Source organism: Heloderma suspectum, chromosome 3 (genome assembly GCF_057233095.1).
Source record: "Heloderma suspectum isolate Gila_16-S chromosome 3, 16-S_ref, whole genome shotgun sequence".
NCBI lineage: Eukaryota > Metazoa > Chordata > Lepidosauria > Squamata > Helodermatidae > Heloderma > Heloderma suspectum.
Window position 1 is genome coordinate 188347544 of NC_139460.1, and position 22170 is coordinate 188369713.

At 45.9% G+C, this 22170-nt stretch overlaps 2 protein-coding genes across 4 annotated transcripts in view; both read left to right on the forward strand.

Moving 5' to 3' along the window:
- Positions 1 to 22170, forward strand: part of ADK (adenosine kinase) — a 532303-nt gene that overhangs the window by 209324 nt on the left and 300809 nt on the right. The gene's annotated exons all lie outside the window — the stretch shown is intronic.
- On the forward strand, positions 16874 to 19498 carry LOC146350552 (uncharacterized). The gene has a single exon (XM_084841860.1). The coding sequence runs from the start codon at positions 17753 to 17755 to the stop codon at positions 18695 to 18697; it is 945 nt and encodes a 314-aa protein (XP_084697986.1). The 5' UTR covers positions 16874 to 17752; the 3' UTR covers positions 18698 to 19498.

The window sequence follows — 22170 nt, forward strand, 5'->3', positions numbered from 1 at the left end:
GTACAATTAAGAGAACTGTCCTAACAGTGTGAGGTTTTTTGGTCACATTTCTTAACTTCAGAAAAACCAGTAGAAATACAGGTAAGTCTTAGACAGAATATCAAGTTGCAACCCAACAATTAGTGTGCATGCATAATTCTAGATTTGTTTTAGTCTGTGAACCAAGGACAGGATTGCAAGTTCATATTTTATCCTCAAAATAAACCCTGTGAGTTAGGTTAGGCTGAGTGTATTTGATTGGTACAACAACCTAATGAACTTCATGGCTGAGTGAGGATTGAACCTTGGTCTCCCTGGTACTAGTCAACACTCTTCACACTAGGCAGTAGCTTTTGGTGCTGATGACAGCTTGTGTCACTGTTTGGAGATGCCTGCCATTATTGCAAGAAGCCAGCGAGAGAAGCTTAGCTATGCTGCTTAGTGTCCCTCTGGCTGCTTCAGGGCTAGGAGCAAATAGCCATCACTCGTGCGCTTGCTAAGAAATTAAAATTTCACCATAATGATAAAATAATAAACTGCCATCTACACAATGGCACAATGCCATCTACAGAATTGACCATGGACAAATAATGGGTTAGTGGTTGACTATATTTGATTGGTCAGTTGACCAGTGTGCCATCTCTATGATATCTCAACACTTCAGCTCACAGAATAAAATATCAAGCAATCTTACTGACTTAAATGCTCATTTTTGTTTTAGTTAGGGACACAACTGCTGAGTGGTTTTTCTAATCTGCAGTTAGATGCTGCTTTGTAACGCGTAGCTTTTCTTGTATACTGTAATTCATTATGTGTAACTCATTTTAAGACTGTGCTGTATTTAGGGTTTTTTCCTCAGAAGATTAAACTGAGAATTTGCCATCTTCAAAGCGTTACAGTTCTGAAACCTGAATAACTTTTAAAGGTCATATAATCTTTCTGATTTCAAATGACTTAAAATATTTTAGAGATTAATAGCTTCCATATGGATACCTGCCTTAAATATGCAGTGAAATAAGAGCTTTTTAATTTTTTTGTACTTGTTTCAGAGAGAGATTAAGGTAGTCCTACTGATGTATTTTTGTTCCTACATGGCTTTTGTTTGTACAAAGCTTTTAGTACTTCTATCGCTTATTAAAATCCCAGACATTATTACAGTGGATAATGGATTAAAAAGGAAACTAGATACATTTCTTGGATTAAAGACTGCTACTTTTGGCTTTCAATAAAGGAAAACATTTAAAAGCTGAAGGTATCCTATTGCAAGTTGTATTTAATTGCAGCAATGACTAGAACCAGATTGTTTTCCTATATGTGTCACAGTTGGCTTTCTAAAAAATCAGAATGCTACTTCAGAACAGGAATTTTAACAAATATGTTTTGGAAGGCAAAGTATTTTCTTTGTCTTGGATACAAGAAAAGCCTTAGTTTCTTGCCATGGTGCTGGCTCATTAGATCAGTCAGAACACAGAATAGCTGCTGTCAAGAGACGAAATTTTATAGATCTGCTGATTTCCATGTCTTGGAATGCCAACATTGGTCAGTTGATATGCTCCTAGCTATGAAATTTGCAATAAGGAAATATTAAAAGAGATGGCAATTAGGTTTGGGTGTCTTGACAACATATTCATCTTAAAGCAACATAGCACTATATTTTTCTCCACATCAGTGCTTTTGGAATCATTCCCATTGAGGAAAACATGGAACAACTATCTTGTTTCTTCTCCAGAAAACATCTTCAGGCAAGAGCCAGTAGAAACCCACTATTATTCTCAGATATTTTCTGGAAAAGCCCACATGACTGATTGTATTATAACGTTTTCCATGTGTATTCCCTCCACAGAAATAATTTTAAAAGCACTTTTGCTGCAGGAAAAGGTTACATCAGAAGGCCCTGAATAATCAACGGGTTAGCAGTCAAAACTACAGAGCCTTTTAAAACATTGGTGTCGTGTTGGCTTTCTTCCAGTCTTTCAATAAAAAGTTGATTTTAGTGACATTGCATTTTTTGTTAGAAGATCAGCAATATTTGAGGTCTTTATTAAATTGTTAGCATATGCTAACTAATTTGTCAGTTAGCTCAATAACATCATCTCTTGTAACTACTATTTGAAGTAGTTTTTCAGATGTCCTCCATGAAAAAAGTGGTTGAGGCATGAGAATTTTGTCCAACATCTTCAGCAGTAAGGATCGATCAATACAAATAAGTAATTTAGGTTTTTTGACATCTCCCAGTCCTTTTCGATAGTCATAGAATCATAGAATAGTAGGGTTGGAAGGGGCCTACAAGGCCATCAAGTCCAACCCCCTGGTCAATGCAGGAATCGAAGTCAGAGCATCCCTGACAGATGGCTGTCCAGCCTCGTCTTGAACGCCTCCATTGTGGGAGAGCCCACCACCTCCCTAGGTCATTGGTTCCATTGTGGTATTGCTCTAACAGTCAGGAAGTTTTTCCTGATGTTCAGCCGGAATCTGGCTTCCTGTCACTTGAGCCCATTATTCCGTGTCCTGCACTCTGGGATGATCAAGAAGAGATCCTGGCCTTCTTCTCTGTGACAACCTTTCAAGTACTTGAAGAGTGCTATCATATCTCCCCTCAGTCTTCTCTTCTCAAGGCTAAACATGCCCAGTTCTTTCAGTGTCTCTTCATAGGGCTTTGTTTCCAGTCCTCTGATCATCTTTGTTGCCCTCCTCTGAACCCTCTCCAGTTTGCCTGCATCCTTCTTAAAGCGTGGTGCCCAGAACTGGATACAGTACTCCAGATGAGGCCTCACCAGTGCTGAGTAGAGGGGAACTAGTACTTCCCGGGATTTGGAAGCGATGCTTCTATGAATGCAGCCCAAAATAGCATTTGCCTTTTTTGCAGCCACATCACCTTGTTGGCTCATATTCAGCTTGTGATCGACGACAATTCCAAGATCCTTCTCGCTCGTAGTGTGGTTGAGCCACGTATCCCCCATCTTGTAACTGTGCATTTGGTTTCTTTTTCCTAGGTGCAGAACTTGGCATTTGTCCCTATTAAATGCCATTCTGTTGTTTTCTGCCCAGCACTCCAGTCTATCCAGATCACTTTGAATTTAGTTTCTGTCTTCCAAAGTATTAGCTATCCCTCCCAATTTTGTGTCATCTGCAAATTTGATCAGCATTCCCTGCACCTCCTCCTCCAAGTCATTAATAAAAATATTGAAGAGCACTGGGCCCAGGACTGAGCCCTGCGGTACCCCACTTGTTACCTCTCCCCAGCTTGAGAAGGTCCCATTGATAAGCACTCTTTGAGTCCGATTCTGTAGCCAACTGTGGATCCACTGGATCGTTGTTTCATCTAGCCCACTTCGAGCTAGTTTGCTCATCAGGATATCATGGGGCACTTTGTCGAAAGCTTTGCTGAAGTCGAGGTATATGATGTCTACAGCATTCCCACGGTCTACAAGGGAGGTGACTTGATCAAAAAATGAGATCAGATTTGTCTGGCAGGACTTGTTTTTGACAAATCCATGTTGGCTTCGAGTAATCACGGCATTGTTGTCAAGGTGCTTCCAGATGGATTGCTTTATGATCTGCTCCAGAATTTTCCCAGGGATTGATGTCAGACTGACTGGTCTGTAGTTCCCAGGTTCCTCCTTTTTACCCTTTTTGAAGATAGGGACAACGTTAGCCCTCCTCCAGTCATCTGGCACTTCCCCGGTCCTCCATGATTTCTCAAAGAGAATAGACAGCGGTTCTGAGAGCTCTTCTGCCAGTTCCTTTATGACTCTAGGATGCAGTTCATCTGGCCCTGGAGATTTGAACTCATTCAAAGAAATGAGGTGTTCCTTGACCATATGCCTGTCGATCTCAAGCTGCAATCCTGCCCCTTCAGCCTGTATTTCGCCTTTGCCAGGTGGGTCATAGACCCTCTTTTGGGAGAAGACTGAGCCAAAGTAGGAATTGAGCACCTCTGCCTTTTCTTTGTCCTCTGTTATCATTTTGCCATCCTTATTTAATAGCTGAACAACCATTTCTTTCCTCTGCCTTTTACTATGCACGTAGCTGAAGAAAGCCTTTTTGTTGTTTTTAGCATCCCTCGCTAACCTCACCTCGTTCTCCGCTTTAGCCTTCCTGACGCCATCCCTGCAATTCTGTGCTACCTGCCTGTACTCTTCCTTTGTTACTTGGCCTTCTTTCCACTTCCTATATGTGTCCTTTTTTGTTTTCAGGTCATCCCTAAGCTTTTTGTGAAGCCACATTGGCTTCTTCTGTTGTCTTCCACCTTTTCTTCTTGTTGGAATTGTTTGTGATTGTGCCTTGAGAATTTCCTTTTTTAAAAGTTCCCACCCATCTTGGACTCCTTTTCTCGCTAGCATTGCTTGCCATGGGACCTTACTGATCATTGTTCTGAGTTTATTAAAATCAGCTTTCCTAAAATCCAGGGTACGCGTTTGAGTACACTCGGCTTTTGCTTCCCTTAGAACCAAGAACTCAAGTACAACATGGTCGCTTTCCCCCAGAGTTCCTGTAACTGCTACTTTATCCACTAAGTCATCTCTGTTGGTTAGGATCAAGTCAAGGATAGCCGATCCTCTAGTTCCTTCCTCTACTTTCTGTAGGAGGAAGTTATCCGCCACACAAGTCAGGAATTTCCTGGAGGGGCCATGTTTTGCAGAATTTGTCTCCCAACAAATATCGGGGAAATTGAAGTCCCCCATTACTACTACATCATGCTTCCTTAAAACATTGGCTATTTGCTTTTCAAAAGTTTCATCCTTGTCTTCTCCTTGATTGGGTGGCCGGTAGTAGACTCCGACCACCAGGTTCCTTTTATTCTTTGCTCCATTTATTTCAACCCAGATGCTCTCGATGGGGCTACCAAGCTCCTCCTCCTGTATTTCTGTGCAGAGATATGTATTTTTCACATACAGTGCAACCCCGCCTCCCTTTCTGTTCCTCCTGTTCTTTTTGAACAAGTTATATCCTTCAACTGCTGTATTCCAGTCATGAGAGTCATCCCACCAAGTCTCAGTTATACCTATCAAGTCATAATTTCCCTCCTGTATTAAGAGTTCAAGTTCGTTCTGTTTGTTTCCCATACTCTGGGCATTAGTATATAGACATCGAAGACCATGTGCTTCATAGTCTGGCTTTCTTCCTACATGTGTCTGAAGACTATTATTGGGCGCTATCAGCGCTGTTCTCTCCATTGCAGTGCATGCGCCTACGTCCATTGTTACCCCCAACATTACATCTCCCTTCCCCGTAGGATTCAGTTTAAAGCCCTCCTGATGAAGTTCTTCATGCTGTGGCCAAACACATTCTTCCCAGCCTTTGTGAGGTGCAACCCATCCCTAGCCAACAGCCCATCTTCCAGGAAGTATAGCCCGTGGTCCCAGAATCCAAATCTCTCTCGTCGGCACCACCTTCGTAGCCAGTCATTCACCCGGAGTATTTTTTGTTCCCTTTCTATCCCTCTTCTAACTACTGGAAGGATGGATGAGAAAACTATCTGGGCCCCAAAGTTCTTGAGTTTCCTTCCCAAAGCTTCAAAGTCTGACGTGATCTCTTCGTAGCTCCGCTTGGCGGTATCATTTGTTCCCACATGGATGAGAAGAAAGGGATACCTGTCAGTGGGCTTTATGAGTGCAGGCAACCTTTCAGTCACGTCTCTAATCTGTCCTCCCGGGAGACAACATACCTGGCGAGTCCACGGGTCTTCGCGACATACTTGGGTCTCGATCCCACGCAGCAAGGAGTCTCCCACTACTACCACTCTTCTCTTCTTCTTCTTGTAGGCCTGGGTTTCATCGCCTCTGTTTGACTGACCTTTAGCCTCTTGCTCACTCTCATGCAGGTTCCCCTGTGATTCTTCCTCTGCAGGCTGTCCTCCAGTCTCATCTGCAAGTACCTGGAATCGGTTCCACAGCTCCACCGCTTCCACTGGTGCAGAGTGGCGTCTAGTTCTTCTTCTCCTAACTGTCACCGTTTTCCAAGGAGTATCCTCTACTCCATTTTTCTTCACCTCAGCATTTCCCACTGCCTCATCTTGCTGTTGCTCTTCAAGCTTCTGGTCTGCCCTTTGCTGCTGTAGTTCCCCCATTCTGTCCAAGAACTCTTCGTGTTCTCTTATTCCCCGGAGGGTTGACAGTCGCCGCTCCAGTCCACTTACTTTTTCCTCCAGCAGCGTGATCAACTTGCACTTGTTGCAGGTGTCGGCCATGTTGTTCTCAGGCAAGAAAACAAACATGGCACACACCTTGCAGGTCACCACCACTGGAGAGTCTTGTCCTTCCATAGCCTCTTTTCCCTTTTTGTGTCTAGCTTTGTGATTGTTCTAGACTAGCCTGTGCCTGCTCCTCTACTCAGTAGAGGTTAAAAGCAGAGTCCCACTGGTGTGGAAGTGTGTGTTACAAGACAAATAAATGAAAAAAAGTTAGTAAAAAAAAAAAAAAAATGTTAGGGACCTCCCCTGCCGAACTCCCCTGGCCAACTCCTGTTTGCTCCCCCTGCTCGCTCGCTCTGTTCGCTCGCTCTCTGGGAGCTTGCCTGCTTCTGTAGTCCCTGGACCAGCTGGAGCAGCTTGCTCTGCTCTGCTCTGCTCAGCTGGGAGGCGGGAAACAGACTGAAGCTTCCCGCCCAGTCAGCTGCTGGGAGTACTCAGGCCACACCCCTCCAATTCAGTTGGAGCTCTCAGAAGCTCCTGGTGAGCTCACAGCCAGTCAGAAGGATAAAGGGCAGCGCCCTGGGCTTCCTGCAACCCACTTACCTCTTAGCCTCTGTCTCCTTTGTCTCTTCAACCACTGCAACTCCCCTGGCCAACTCCTGTTTGCTCCCCCTGTTCGCTCGCTCTGTTCGCTCGCTCTCTGGGAGCTTGCCTGCTTCTGTAGTCCCTGGACCAGCTGGAGCAGCTTGCTCTGCTCTGCTCTGCTCAGCTGGGAGGCGGGAAACAGCTGATTAATGTATCATTAACAGCAGATTAATGTAGCCTATCATGGCTAAATCTGCAAAGTCAGCCGTGATAGGCTACGTTAATCGTTACGTAGCCTATCACGGATGACTTTGAAAAAAAAAAAAAGCGCGTACACAAATGGCGGCCCCCATAGGGAGCCGCCATTCGCGTTCCTTGTTTGGTCCCTGTAGTCTACGTAAAGATTTACGTAGACTACGGCGAAAATAAGGGCAACGCTATTTCCGTTGCCCTTATTTTCGCCGTAGTCTACGTAAATCTTTATGTAGACTACAAGGACCAAATAAGGAACGCGAATGGCGGCTCCCTATGGGGGCTGCCATTAGCCGTACGCGCTTTTTTTTTTTTTTAAGTCACCCGTGATAGCCTACGTGACGATTAACGTAGCCTATCACGGCTGACTTTGCAAATCTAGCCGTGATAGGCTACGTTATTCGTTACGTAGCCTATCACAGGGGCGTTTTGTTTTTTTTTTACTTTTCTTGTAATGGCGGTGGCGGCAGCCGGTCGAAAGACCGGCTGCCGCCCCCCGCCCCTGACGAAGACCTGCCGAACCGCCGCCGGGACCCGCCGCCAGGAGGGACATTCGGGAAAGGTAAGTCCCATCCTGGGGGGCGGGGGGCGGGGGGGCGGAAAATTTATCCCCAAACAACCTTCGGAGGACCGAATGCGTTGGCACTCGGCCCCCCGAAGTTTCGGGGAGAAATTCTCCCCCATCCCTAATTGTGCCTTGATCATTTCCTTTTTTAAAAGCTCCCACCCATCTTGGACACCTTTTTTCATTAGCGTCGCTTGCCATGGGACGTTACTGATCATTGTTCTGAGTTTATTAAAATCAGCTTTCCTAAAATCCAGGGTACGCGCTTGACTACACTCGGCTTTTGCTTCCCTTAGAACCAAGAACTCAAGTGCAACATGGTCGCTTTCCCCCAGAGTTCCTGTAACTGCTACTTTATCCACTAAGTCATCTCTGTTGGTTAGGAGCAAGTCAAGGATAGCTGATCCTCTAGTTCCTTCCTCTGCTTTCTGTAGGAGGAAGTTATCTGCCACACAAGTCAGGAATTTCCTGGAGGGGCCATGTTTTGCAGAATTTGTCTCCCAACAAATATTGGGGAAATTGAAGTCCCCCATTACTACTACATCATGCTTCCTTGAAACATTAGGTATTTGCTTTTCAAAAGTTTCAACCTCGTCTTCTCCTTGGTTGGGTGGCCAGTAGTAGACTCCGACCACCAGGTTCCTTTTATTCTTTGCTCCATTTATTTTGATCCAGATGCTCTCGATGGGGCTACCAAACTCATCCTCCTGTATTTCTGTGCAGAGATATCTATTTTTCACATACAGTGCAACCCCACCTCCCTTTCTGTTCCTCCTGGTTTTTTTTTGAACAAGTTATATCCTTCAATTGCTGTATTCCAGTCATGAGAGTCATCCCACCAAGTCTCAGTTATACCTATCAAGTCATAATTTCCCTCCTGTATTAAGAGTTCAAGTTCTTTCTGTTTGTTTCCCATGCTCCAGACATTAGTATATAGACATCGAAGACCATGTGCTTAATAGTCTGTCTGTCTTTCTTCCTACATGTGTCTGAAGACTATTATTGGGCGCTATCAGCGCTGTTCTCTCCATTGCAGTGCATGCGCCTACGTCCATTGTTACCCCCAACATTACACCTCCCTTCCCCGTAGGATTCAGTTTAAAGCCCTCCTGATGAAGTTCTTCATGCTGTGGCCAAACACATTCTTCCCATCCTTTGTGATCTTTGTGATCTTCCTGGAAGATGGGCTGTTGGCAACCCGTCCCTTGCCAACAGCTCATCTTCCAGGAAGTATAGCCCGTGGTCCCAGAATCCAAATCTCTCTCGGCACCACCTTCGTAGCCAGTCATTCACCCAAGTATTTTTCATTCCCTTTCTATCCCTCTTCTAACTACTGGAAGGATGGATGAGAAAACTATCTGGGCCCCAAAGTTCTTGAGTTTCTTTCCCAAAGCTTCAAAGTCTGACGTGATTTCTTCGTAGCTCCGCTTGGCAGTATCATTTGTTTCCACATGGATGAGAAGAAAGGGATACCTGTCAGTGCGCTTTATGAGTGCAGGCAACCTTTCAGTCACGTCTCTAATTCGTCCTCCTGGGAGACAACATACCTGGCGAGTCCACGGGTCTTCGTGACATACTTGCGTCTCAGTCCCACGCAGCAAGGAGTCTCCCACTACTACCACTCTTCTTGTTGTAGTCCTGGGTTTCATCGCCTCTGTTTGACTGACCTTCAGCCTCTTGCTCACTCTCATGTAGGTTCCCCTGTGATTCTTCCTCTTCAGGCTGTCCTCCAGTCTCATCCGCAAGTACCTGGAATCGGTTCCACAGCTCCATTGCTTCCACTGGTGCAGAGTGGCGTCTAGTTCTTCTTCTAACTGTCACCCTTTTCCAAGGAGTATCCCCTACTCCATTTTTCTTCACCTCAGCATTTCCCACTGCCTCATCTTGCTGTTGCTCTTCAAGCTTCTTGTCTTCCCTTTGCTGCTGTAGTTCCCCCATTCTGTCCAAGAACTCTTTGTGTTCTCTTATTCCCCGGAGGGTTGACAGTCGCCGCTCCAGTCCATGTATTCCTTTGTCATCTAGTTGTCTAGCTGCCTTCCTGGCTGGGTTCATGTTTCTGATGTATTTAAATACATTTATTAATATTTTAGTAATATTAATTTCTCCTTTTTTTGCTTGCCTTACTGCCAACTTCTTTTTCCAGCGATTGTGCTCCTTTTTATTCTTATTTGGGCAAGCCATCCATTTTTGAAGGAAACTTCCTTGCCTTTTATTACCTTCCTTGGTTCTGCTCAGTAACCATGGTGGCATTTCCTTGGATTTACTTTAAAAGCTTTCTTAATTTCTTCCCTTCAGATTAGCTATATTTAGTTTAACCACAATTTAATGTACCTGTTTTATAGGCAATTTTTAAAAGGCATATAGGCTCAGAACCTAACTTCCCACATGCATCTTTAAAAGTCCCTCCTGAGTATCAAGCAGTCTGCCTCCACGTGATTTTCCCCACCTTTCCCTCTCAGCACAGTCCCACATACCAGGCCTTTCCTGAGGGTCTCTCAGCCTTCAAGGAGGGGCTTTTGGGGATGCACAGGGGACTGTAGTGGGGAGGAGGGTTGAGGAATTCCCCTTGTGCAAGAATGCTTATATGAATGCTGCAATGGATACAACCCATTGTAAATTAAAAACTATAAGAATGGCAAAATGGCAACCAGGTGGACATTGCTGGGCATCAGGCTTAAGCAGCAGACTTTGGCAGGTCACAAGAGCAACCCCAGCAATCCAGTGAGGTAGAAAGAGGCAAGGCTGCTGAAGCTTGTGTTATCCTATCCCCACATTAAATGAAGGAGGCAAGGCAAGTCTTCAGAGAGGAAGGTTTTGGCTAGCATTAACTTGGGCAAGATGGCACTTAGAGAACAGCAGTGTTCAATGGTGCTGCACCATTCTCTTTACTACTTCCCTACTGTCACCACTAGTACCAGTCCTGACTAGGCATGAGGCCCAGGGCAAGGGCATCCACTGGAATTTTTCCAGGGAGGGGGCAAAGCTGCACAGCAGTTTGTGTTTGTAATTCGCACACATAGCACGCGCTACTACAACACACCAACGCACTTTCCTTGTGTGTGCTGTTTGTTGCTTAGTGTACCATTCCATGACATTTAGAAGCCTACACATAGTAGAAAATCCTGGGAACTGAACAGAACTAATGTAGGAGAGTGGTACATTCGAGAAGCATCATGAACTCCAACAAAACTTTATTTGGAGCGTGAGATTTTTTTAAAAAAATCCACATAGGAACAAGAAGGGGGGGGGGAACCCAGATACACAAACACAGTACAGCTGTCTTAATATCATACTGCATATTTTATGGCATCACTGCCCTTACCATAACACTGACAACTTCACTCATCCTAGAACGTTTTTCTTCATCTTGGAAACATTGGTGAACACTCTCTAGAACAGTCTTCCCCAACCTGGTGCCCTCCAGATGTTTTGGACTACAACCCCAGCATTCCAGACCATTGGCCATGCTAGCTGGGGCCAATTGGAGTTGGCAGTCCAAAATAGGTTGAGGAAGGCAGCCCTAGAGTAGCGGTGGAGTTTGTGGGGAGTGTCTTTAGCGGTGGAAGGAGAAATGAGTGTGCCTGATCAGGTTTTGGGGTTCTAGAGGAGCCTGGGCTACTCACTTTACTTCTGACATTGTTATCAGCCACTTTTTACATCAGCTAACAATAGAACTTTTGCAATGCTTGAGTTTTGAACTACAGCAATGTTCTTTTGGAATTGCATACTTGTCCTTGAACTGTACATTTTGTGCATGGTTCACATTTTTTGAAAGCCCTGGTAACATCAGAGAACAGGTTTACCATTTCTGGTAGAGCTTGTGATCGAGCAGTGATATGGACTGAGCACCAGGTCTGCCAAGATAGTAGATCGAGCCTCTGAGAAATTTGTATACCAAGTCTACCCCTCTGTTGTTTCTCAGTGGGTAGAACTGGTGTCCAGACAATGTCTTTCCACCAACACAGCTGAAACCCTCAGTTCTTTCCATCACCCCTGTAATGGCTCTTCTTCCCTACAGGCAATGCGCAATAGATTCATGTACCTTCGCATGAGGTTTCTTTATTTCTACAGTACATGAGAAAACACTTAACTTCTGTGGAGCTTCATGGCACACCGTCTCAGTTCTAAGGCCAGCCCTAAGGAAGAGGTTCCACTTGGGCCTCCTGCGAGAGCTAAACTGGCACTCTTAAAGGTGTGTGTGTGTGTGTGTGTGTGTGAACAACCCATTCTAATCCTTAATGAATTGCATTGCTGCTATAGTCAACTTCACAGCCCCATCTGCATTTCCTTAAAACACCAACTGTCCTGTTCTGAGCCTTGCCCATGTGGCTATAAACTGAAAGTAGAGACAGAGGCGGCAGGCACAGCACAGCAGCCCTGTTGCTGCTCTCAGAATGACATCAGGACTGGAATCGGGGGCGGGGGGTGGCAGTTGCACCTCCTTGCCCCTGTGAGCGGATGCCCATGGCCCAAGAGAAGCAGACTCCCAGCACCGGACTCCACTGTTTGTTCTGGGTCAGGGCAGGGCAGGCAGGAGACACATCAGGGTCATGGATAGCATACTGCAGGAAGTGCTGACTGGAGTATTCTCCCATAAGGAGATGTTAGCCAAGGAAAGAGCTGCAGCCCACTGAGGCCTTAGGAAGGCTGGCAGGGCTGGGTCTTTCACTGGCTCCACCCCTGCTAGATGCTGGCTGTGGTTCTTAAAGGGCTGGTGTCTGTTTCTGCAGTCTCGTGCTCCTGCCTAGCTGAGGGCCAAGTGAAGCTGCAGGGGAGTCATCCTCAGAGTCACGTGGTGGGAGAGCTCAATCCAGGAAAATATACAAAGGGGTGCAGAAGGGGTGAACTGTGACCCATCTGAATCCAAGTTCTCCTCAGGATAATGCGGAATATCAGAACCAGATAACATGACGGTACCTGTAGGCTTGGGCAATGGCTGCTGCTGAGTTCCCTTTCTTGGCACTGACTCCTCCGTTTGCTGGTGCTGCATGAATAAAGTTGCTGAGTGAATTGGCAAGAGTGCCACTGCTCTGCCCAGGGCTGTAGCTAGGGCATTTTCTTCCCCACCACTGCCATTCTATGTTTTACAACTACTTCTACATTCTTGATATGTTAGAGCAAAACCTGAACAACCCTGATTACCAACCCTGATTAAAAAACAACAATACTCTGAATCAGTGCAGTTTTGTGCTTTAAGCCCACTTAAAGCACAGTGACATCAAGACTACAGGAATAAAAATTAATTTGCTTCTGCTGCCTTGATGCTTAATACATTTACTTGGGAATACACACCATTTTGTTGTAGAAAGGGATAATACATTTTAAAAGTAAAAATAACATTTCCATCTGTAACCATGTAATGCCTGGCTGCTGATTCTCTCCCCCCCCCCGGCCATTTTTTTTTTAAATAAGAAAGAATGCTGTAGCAGGCAGTGTCAGCCCGGGTAGCCCCCAGCAGGAGCTCATGCTGGCCCAGGTGCTGATGGTGAGCTTGTTTGCCACTGCTCCATCACCTCCTGCTCTCTGGGTGGTCATTTGGAGGCCCCCTGGACCTTGACCCCAAGATCCAGGTTCAAAATAACAAAACACAGAGAAGGGAGAGGATTAAGGGAGAAGAATAGGAAGGATAAAGAGAGTTAACTGGGATTAGGCCTAGTTCCATGAGAACTAGTTCCACATGCTGGGTTCTTCTTCATGGTCTCTGTGCATCACACATATGGGCTCTGCATCTGCGCTGAGCGTCATTTGGGAAGCTACTATAGCTGAGGAACATTTTTGGAGGGAACCCTCCGCCACTGTCCACTGCACATGCCCTAGGGGGTTCCCGCCCATTCCCTCAGTACTCTTTCGACCGCCATAGTGGCTAGTCTTGTTTGGAGCTTCCTCTCTGCTTAGAAAGAGAATTGCAGCGTTTATTTTCTGCTGCTGCTGAGGACTTGTTTCTTGTTGTTATTGTTTGTTTTCCCCTGTCTTCGTCATTGTTTCACACACACACACACACACACACACACACACACACACACTCTGTCATTTGTCTGTCTGTCAACCTTGGCTGCGGTGTCACTTATGGCTGCAAAGGCACCTTTTCGTAAGTGTGTCAAGTGTGGGCGTAAGTTGCCTCGCACCGAACCTCACTTCCTCTGCCTTTTTTGTTTGGGTGAAGGCCACCCACCCAACTCCTGCTCCTTATGCCAATCGTTTACTAAACAGGCACAAAAGAACAGATCAGACAGGCTTAAGGCAGAGCTGTGGAGAAGAGTGCTATTGGCTACAGCTCCAAAAAATGCTTCAGGGTCTTCTGCAAAGAACAAAGCAGAGGCAACTATGTCTTCGTCCAAGCCAATGTCCCTTTGCCCAACAACTTCTGTCGAATGGGCTGATCCTCCACTCTTTAGCCATGAGAAAGATGACTAAAAAGGCAAAGATTCCAAAGTTGGAATTGAACGGCCTTAAGCAGAAGAAGAAAAAGAAGGTTGCCGAAAAAGCTTCCAAACCGAAGATTCGGCACCTCCTCCTTTGCTGGATTCACCAATTCGTGTACTATCACTGGTACCGACCATTCCAGTCATCGAACTGGTGTCAACGATGTCTGAGGGTGAGATCCTGGATTTTTCCCCTCGACTACCAGTCTCTTGGAATTGAGAGATTTCTCCATCTGGAGATTGTCAGTCGTCACATCGCCGTTTTCCGTTCCCTCCTTGGGACTGAGAGCATCAGTTTCATCCTGGGCTGTGTTGTTCTCTCTGTGGGGATCGCCACTTCGAGTTCCACTATAGGGAGAGGTCAAGTTCTCCTCATGGTGACTAGGAGAGGAGTTCAGAATGGTCTTGCACTCCACAGTGGCCTTACCATTTTGAGGACTGGTGGCATACCGTTCAGGACAGAGAGTACTTCTCTGACTGCTCCAGATATGTGGGGGCAGCCTCACCTCAGTCGGTATCAGCCACCGGCGTCGGGAACTGTTTCTCATCCTCCTGTGAGAGATGAGTTCCTTGTTCCTCCACCTGGGCTACCTTGTTCCTCTTCATTGCTGCGGAGTCAGTCAGGGCCACCTAAATCAGTTCACTCAATTCCAATGCCGGTCCCGCAGCTGATCTCACCTGTGGCTCCCTTGCCACAAACAGCCTTGCATCATGACTTAGCTGATGATTACCAGTCGGATTCTTCTTCACACTCACCTATGCCACCTTCCATCCCATATCTGGATGCTGGAGTGGGATCCCAGGAGGGAGCCTCCACTTCGGAGGATATGTTCAATTTCACCGAGCAAATCAGCAGGATGGCCCATTCTTTGGGCATTGGAGTACAGCAGCTGGAGAGGCATAGACAGGACCCCATCTTTGATGTAGTTCATACCAACTCGACGAAACCAGTTGCGGTTCCCTTCCTCCCAACCCTCCTTCAGACTGTTCAACAGTCCTGGAAGGCTCCATCCTCCATGGCTCTGACATTTGGGTGCCTTGAGTCTGTCAGGTGCAGCAGAAGGATGCAGCATTCCTGTATTTACACCTGTGACCCAACTCCATCATTGTCGAATCAATGGGACGGTCGCAGAAGCCTCACACATCGCCTGTTGACAAGGAGGAGGTTAGATCTTTTAGGTCTGAGGACGTATTCCTCGGCTGCCCTGGGACTCTGTGTGGCCAGTTACCAGGCCATGATGGCCAGATACCAGTTATTCCTGTGGGAGAAGATGGATTCCCTTTGTGCCTACCTCCCAAAGGACCAAAAGGACCTCGCCAGGGTCTTCCATTCTGAGGCTGTCAAGCTGTCAAGGCAGCAAATTAATAGCTCTTGGCATGAGGTGGACCATAGCACCAAGTCGATGGTTGGCGCCATCGCCCTCAGGAGGCATGTTGGCTAAGGTCTGTGGGCTTGACTCCTGAAGCCCAGTCCCGAATAGAGGATTTGCCCTTTGACGGCAAAGGGCTCTTTAACTCCAAAACGGACGAGCAAATGGACTCTGTCCAGAAAGCGCAGACAACCGCCCGTAAGTTGGGCCTGGGCCCTCAACCCACATAGCACCAGTACAGAAGCCGCAAGTACAAGAGCTCTTCTCCCAGGCATTCGGCAGTATATGATAAGTGTTTAATCGATCCTGGAATGTCTTATGGTTATGGTTGTTTGTTTTTGAGATTGTTCTTTGAAGTTGTTTTAGATATATGTTTCTTTTGTGTATATTGTCTGTTCATGGGTTTTTATGTAAATGGTTTTTAATTTCTGTATATTGTATTTTTAATGTTTTTAATCTTTGTAAACCACCCAGAGAGCTCCGGCTATTGGGTGGTATAGAAATGTAATTAATGATAATAATAAAAATAAACAACAGTAAAGAGCTGCAAAGTGGTTTCAGCCTCCACTGTATGCAGCCAAACAATAGTTTGACCGATACAAACGCTACCAGCCTACCCAACACCAGAAAAAGCAGCCCGTTCCATCATCAAAGTTTCATCAACTTCGTAGCAGGCCTGAGTCATATTCAAAGCGTCGACTTTGACTTCCCAACATTTATCACCCGCGACCTCCCCAGTCGGCCTGTTTTCAGATCCATTCTGGCACATTTCCTGCCAACCTGGAAAGCAATAACATCAGACACCTGGGTGTTAGATATAATTGCTTGGGGTTACATGATAGAATTCCATCCCCTTCCCTCCCTAGGGACTGTTTGTGTTACTCCATATTCGCAAGCCCTCCTTCTGGAGATATCCACCCTTCTTCAAAATGGAGCTATCCAGAGAGTCCTTCCATTCCATCTGGAAGATGGCTTCTTTTCTCTTATTTCACCGTGCCGAAATGGGACAGAAGCCTCTACCCCATCATGGACTTAAGGGACTTGAACAAGTTTATCAACACCAGAATGTTCAGAATGATCACGTTGGCTACGATTCTCCCTCTTCTTTGAAAGAATGTTTGGTTTGCCGCAATGGACCTGAAAGGCATGTATTTTCATATAGTGATTGTGCACGCCCACCACCGATACCTGCGCTTCATTATCAGTACTGACATGTTCCAGTTTTGGGTTCTGCCCTTCGGTCTGGCTACCGCCCCAACTGTTTTTACAAAATGTATGGCAGTCATGTGCACATTTCTGAGACTACAGGGAATTGAGGTTTATCCTTACCTGGACAACTGGCTCCTCGCATCAGACTCCAAAGGGGATCTTTACTTTGCCATCGGGATTGTTCTGAACCATAACTCCGGGCCTTTATGTCAACAGGGAAAAATCAACATCTACTCAATGTCCTCATGTTATAGGAGCGCTACTGGATTCGACAGTTGGGTGCACTTACCTTCCTCAAAACCGGCAAGATAAGCTGGTTACTCTTTCAGAAACCGCCTTCCTTCATCGACAGGTCACTGCCTGCAACATTCAAGTTTTGCTGGGTCATATGGCGGCTATGGTCTCAGTTGTTGATGGGCGAGACGTCAGATGCAGCCACTGCAGAACTGGTTGCTCCAAAACTTCGATTCCACCTCAGATGCTCAACATTGTCGACTGACGATCTCAGAAAAAGTGTTGATGTGCCTTCTCTGGTGGATGCAACCGTGCAACTTGGACTGAGGCACCTCCTTCATTCAACCGTCCCCTACACGAATCTTTATGACAGACGCGTCTCTCTCTGGATGAGGAGCTCACTGTGGCCCATTGCACACTCAAGGCATCTGGACTGCACGAGAAAAGAAGTGCCACATAAACTTTCTAGAGTTACTTGCAGCTTGGACGGCGATGCAAGCTTTTGAGCCTTACCTTCAGGGTCAACAAGTGCGAATTCTGACCGACAATACGACGGTCTTGTGGCACATCCAGAAGCAAGGCGTGACGCACTCTTCCAGACCTGTCAACTTCACCCTGGGCATTTTCCAATGGACAATTCAGTGGGACATCCTCTTGAGTGCTCTTCACATTGCTGGACAAGACAGTGTTTTGGCAGACACTCTAAGTCGGGCATAGCAGTTGCCTCACAAGTGGCAGATGTTGGCTTGCATTTTGAATCATCTCTTCCTGGTCTGGGGTCGTCCCATGATGGATTTGTTCACAACCCCAGAGAATGCCGTGTGCCCCAATTTCTGCACAAGAGCGGGGATCGGTCGATCGTCTTTGGGCGATGTGTTCCAGATGCAGTGGTGCGGGGAACTTTTTTATCTGTTCCATTTCCCCTCCTCTCCAAGGTGCTGCAGAAGATAGCACATGACAAGACAGACTGCATTGTAATTCCTCCTTGGTGGCCAAGGCAGCCATGGTTACCAGCCCTACTGCGTCTGTCAAGGAGACAGTTCTTGCACCTCCCACAAGTTCCAGACCTGATCTCTCAGGAGCGAAGCAGGATTCGTCACTCGGATCTCGACAGTCTGAAGCTAACATCTTGGAGGATTCAGCAATGTATATTTTTCCTCAGGTTCCACTCAGAGTTCAGGCAGTCCTGGATGCAGCTAGGAAGCCGGCTACCTGTCAGTCCTACGCTGCAAAGTGGTTGTCTTTTCTGGCGTTTGCTAATCTTCATGCTTTCAATCCTTTTCAGGCATTGGTTGAGAATGTTCTTTTCTTTTTGTGTAGTTTGTTGCAAAAAGGTTTAAAACTTTCATCCATAAGAGTTTATTTGGCGGCTCTTCCTTGTCACAGGAGGCCAGTTCAAGGTTTTTCCCTCTTTACTCACCCTACTGCTCGCCAGTTTCTGTGGGGTTTAAAGAACTTGGTGCCTCCAGTTCAGATTCTGGTTCCTCAATGGAGTCTCTCTGTTGTCTTGCACCCCCTCCTCTCGAAGCCCTTCAAACCTCTGGCCACGACAGACTTTCTCCTGCTTTTGTGGAAAGTTGCTTTCTTGGTCACCATCACGTCCTCTAGACGTGTTAGTGAACTCTGTGCCTTACGAGTGGATCATCCCTACATGATTTTCCACAAGTACAAGACTGACCTGAGACCGGACATTGACTTTCTGCTGAAGGTGGTCTCTCATTTCCACGTCAGCCAAACCATATCGTTACCAGCTTTCTTCCCAGACCCTTCTTCTGACCTGGAGAGAAAGTTGCATGCTCTCAATGTCAAAAGGGCATTGGCCTTTTACAAATCCAGGACAGCACCATTCCGTACCACACAGTGCCTTTTCGTGTGTTATGGTGGCTCCAAGAGGGGTTCTCTTGTCTCCTCCCAAAGACTAAGTTCATGGATCGTGCAAACCATTTGATTTGTCTGGGTTGGAACGCCCTTCTCACATCGGAGTGCATTCAACTCGAGGAGTAGCCACGTCTACCACTTGAGCACACTCCAGGAGAGAGTGCAGGACAGGAAGGCCTGGCGTGCTATGGTCCATGGGGTCACGACGAGTCGGACACGACTGAATGACTGAACAACACCACCACCGCTGTTGGACTTATGCAGGGCAGTGACGTGGTCGAAACCGTCAACATTTGTTAAGCACTACAAACTTGATGGCAAGGCACGTTCAGACTGTGCTTTTGGGTGAGCCGTGCTGTCATCAGTATTGGTGTATGACACCTACCCACCACTAGTAAGTGAGCGTGTTAATCACCCATATGTGTGATGCATAGAGACAACGAAGAAGGGAAGCAGGTTGCTTACCTGTAACTGTAGTTCTTTCAGTGGTCACTTGTGCATTCACACAACACTCCACCCACCCCTGCTTTGGTGTCAGTGGCAGATTTATGTTGGTACCAAGGCATGATCGGTTTTCTTCGGATCCGAGGCCACAATAGGCAATCTCAAGGAACTGAGGGAACGGGACGGAACCCCCTAGGACATGTGCGGTGGACAGTGGGGGAGGGCTATCACCAAAAATGTTCCTCAGCTTTAGAATCTTCCCAAGTGAGACTCAGCGCAGGTGCCAAGCCCATATGTGTGAATGCACAGATGACCACTCGAAGAACTACAGTTGCAGGTAAGCAACCTGCATTTCTGCTTTGCTTACACTGGCTAGCATGCTGGCAGAGATTGAATGTTGAGACTGCAATCTGGCAGAGATTGAACAACAAAGTTTTTTCCCCTTCTGGAGATTACTCAGCAGAGTGGGAGATGTTGAGAGTTGTAGGGAAAGCATTTACTTTAAGCAGTAGAATGAAAGCTAAGCAGCACCTGAACTCACTTGCCAGGTTACTCAGGAAGTAAGTGTTCAGATATGGGTGTTCCTATACTCGATGGCTCTTAATGACTGTAGCTTAGCAACTGAAGGCAGAGGCACTTAAGATTTGGTGGACCTTCTCTTGGGGGTTCTAACTGGCCAGTCAGATCAGGTATTCCTTTGATGTGTTTGGCAGTGTTTGGTATGACATCCACAAAGAGAGAACATGTCTCAAGGTACTAGAAAAGTTGCTTTATTCTTAAGAAAGCCCAATGTGTTTTGGCCCAGATTTTCTTTGGGGTCTTCTTCAAGGGCTATAAAACAGATGATACATTTTATTAAATGTCTTACATAAAACAATGGGAAACAACAGATAAAATTAATACAAATCGTGTAATTGCCTACACAAACTTACATTCCATAAAATAGCCTTCAGAGAACTCTGGAAGGCATGTCTCATACATAAGGCATGAGAAAGATGGGAAGGCAGTTGCATTTTTCTGGAGACAGGCCCTTTGCCATAAGGAGAATCCTAAATTAATTGATGAGTCATACTAATTCCTCTAGTGCCCTGTCATGTTCTCATCCTGCTCTCAGCTGTTGTAGCTGCTGTTGAAACCGAGAGCCGATAGAAAAATAGACTGGGTCTATCACATGAGCTGTCAATGCTGCCTGGCAGTGGCAGCCTGGGGGTTGCTGACTGCCCGCCCAACCAGGAAATCTGAAGAGAGCTTGAGCTCTCTTCACTCTCTCTCTCTCTCTCTCTCTCACACACACACACCAAAGTTTATGCCCTTGACTCTAACTAGTTATTTTGCCAACACTTCAGCTGAGAAGGAACACATCCGTGTTGAAAGTGGACTAAAACCAAACAAGAAGGTAGAAAGGTAGAAATGGATTTGAACTTGTCGTGTTTTCATAGGGTTTCATTTTTGATTCAAATCTAGTTTGTTCAGGGTTGTTCTAAGATGGTAATTCCCATAATGATTTGGGATGATTTACAAGCAGGTTCTTCTTTTAATTCCATTTAAATAGAACCCTCAATTTCCTCCTCCCCTGACTTTGCTTCTGACATTCTAATTTCTTAGCATTTTTCATCCATTCATGCCTTGCCTGAAGCTCACCTTGAGTGCCTGAAGCTACTTTGTTTTAACTAGCATTTGCATTCCTTACATGGTATTTTGCAAAAATAGATTTGCATTAGCTGTCACTTCATCATCTTGACAGCCTCTTAATCCCTGGGTCTGTGGAGAATAAATAAATGAAATTACATGTTGTTGTACTTGTGAAATCATGTAATGATGTCATTAACATATTAGTAGAGTTGTTACCAAAAATCCCCAGAATGCTTTGTTTCTCTTTTAACTGATAGGAAAACAATGAAATTTCTAAAGTTTGGTAGCATTTGTTTGCGTAACATGTTTGCTTAACTTTTAAAGTTCACTATGTCTGCATATTTTCTGCATAATTTTTCATGCAGATATGTATTAACTGCATCTTTTACTGAGGACAGTTCATCTTCACAAGCTGGTATAGAATGGATACCTGCTACAAAATCTGTTAGCTAACTGTTTGTCATTATGACAGGGTGTAATTATCAACTCACTTCTCCTGTATTCTAGGAAATGCAAACTTTGATGTCTCTGTGGCACTGACCATCCAGATAGGTCATGGCCTTCTAGTTTGCTTCAGGTCAAAGTGGGCAGATCATTGTTTTAGATGGTTTTGGCATCCTAGAATCTGAGTTCTGAGGTCTGTGGACAGCTTATGTGAAACTGACATGATTCTCAGTGCTCCATGGGCTTTCAATTAATACTATTTAGTTGCAGAGGTGTTCCAGAACCTGGAAATTGTTACTTGCTTTTTAGTTTCTAGTGGATTCCTCCAGTTATTATGAATTATCCTCTCAGAGTGTCATAGAATCATAGAATCATAGAATAGTAGGGTTGGAAGGGGCCTACAAGGCCATCGAGTCCAACCCCCTGCTCAATGCAGGAATCCAAGTCAGAGCATCCCTGACAAATGGCTGTCCAGCCTCGTCTTGAAGGCCTCCAGTGTGGGAGAGCCCACCACCTCCCCAGGTAATTGGTTCCATTGCCGTATTGCTCTGACACTCAGGAAGTTTTTCCTGATGTTCAGTCGGAATCTGGCTTCCTGTAACTTGAGCCCATTATTCCGTGTCCTGCACTCTGGGATGATCAAGAAGAGATCCTGGCCTTCTTCTCTGTGACAGCCTTTCAAGTACTTGAAGAGCGCTATCATATCTCCCCTCAGTCTTCTCTTCTCAAGGCTAAACATGCCCAGTTCTTTCAGTCTCTCTTCATAGGGCTTTGTTTCCAGTCCCCTGATCATCTTTGTTGCCCTCCTTTGAACCCTCTCCAGCTTGTCTGCATCCTTCTTAAAGTGTGGTGCCCAGAACTGGACACAGTACTCCAGATGAGGCCTAACCAGTGCTGAGTAGAGGGGAACTAGTACTTCCCGGGATTTGGAAGCGATGCTTCTATGAATGCAGCCCAAAATAGCATTTGCCTTTTTTGCAGCCACATCACCTTGTTGGCTCATATTCAGCTTGTGATCGACGA

Coding starts and splice junctions, on each gene's coding strand:
- LOC146350552 (XM_084841860.1), top strand. CDS start 17,753: ATGGTTACCAGCCCTACTGCGTCTGTCAAGGAGACAGTTCTTGCACCT.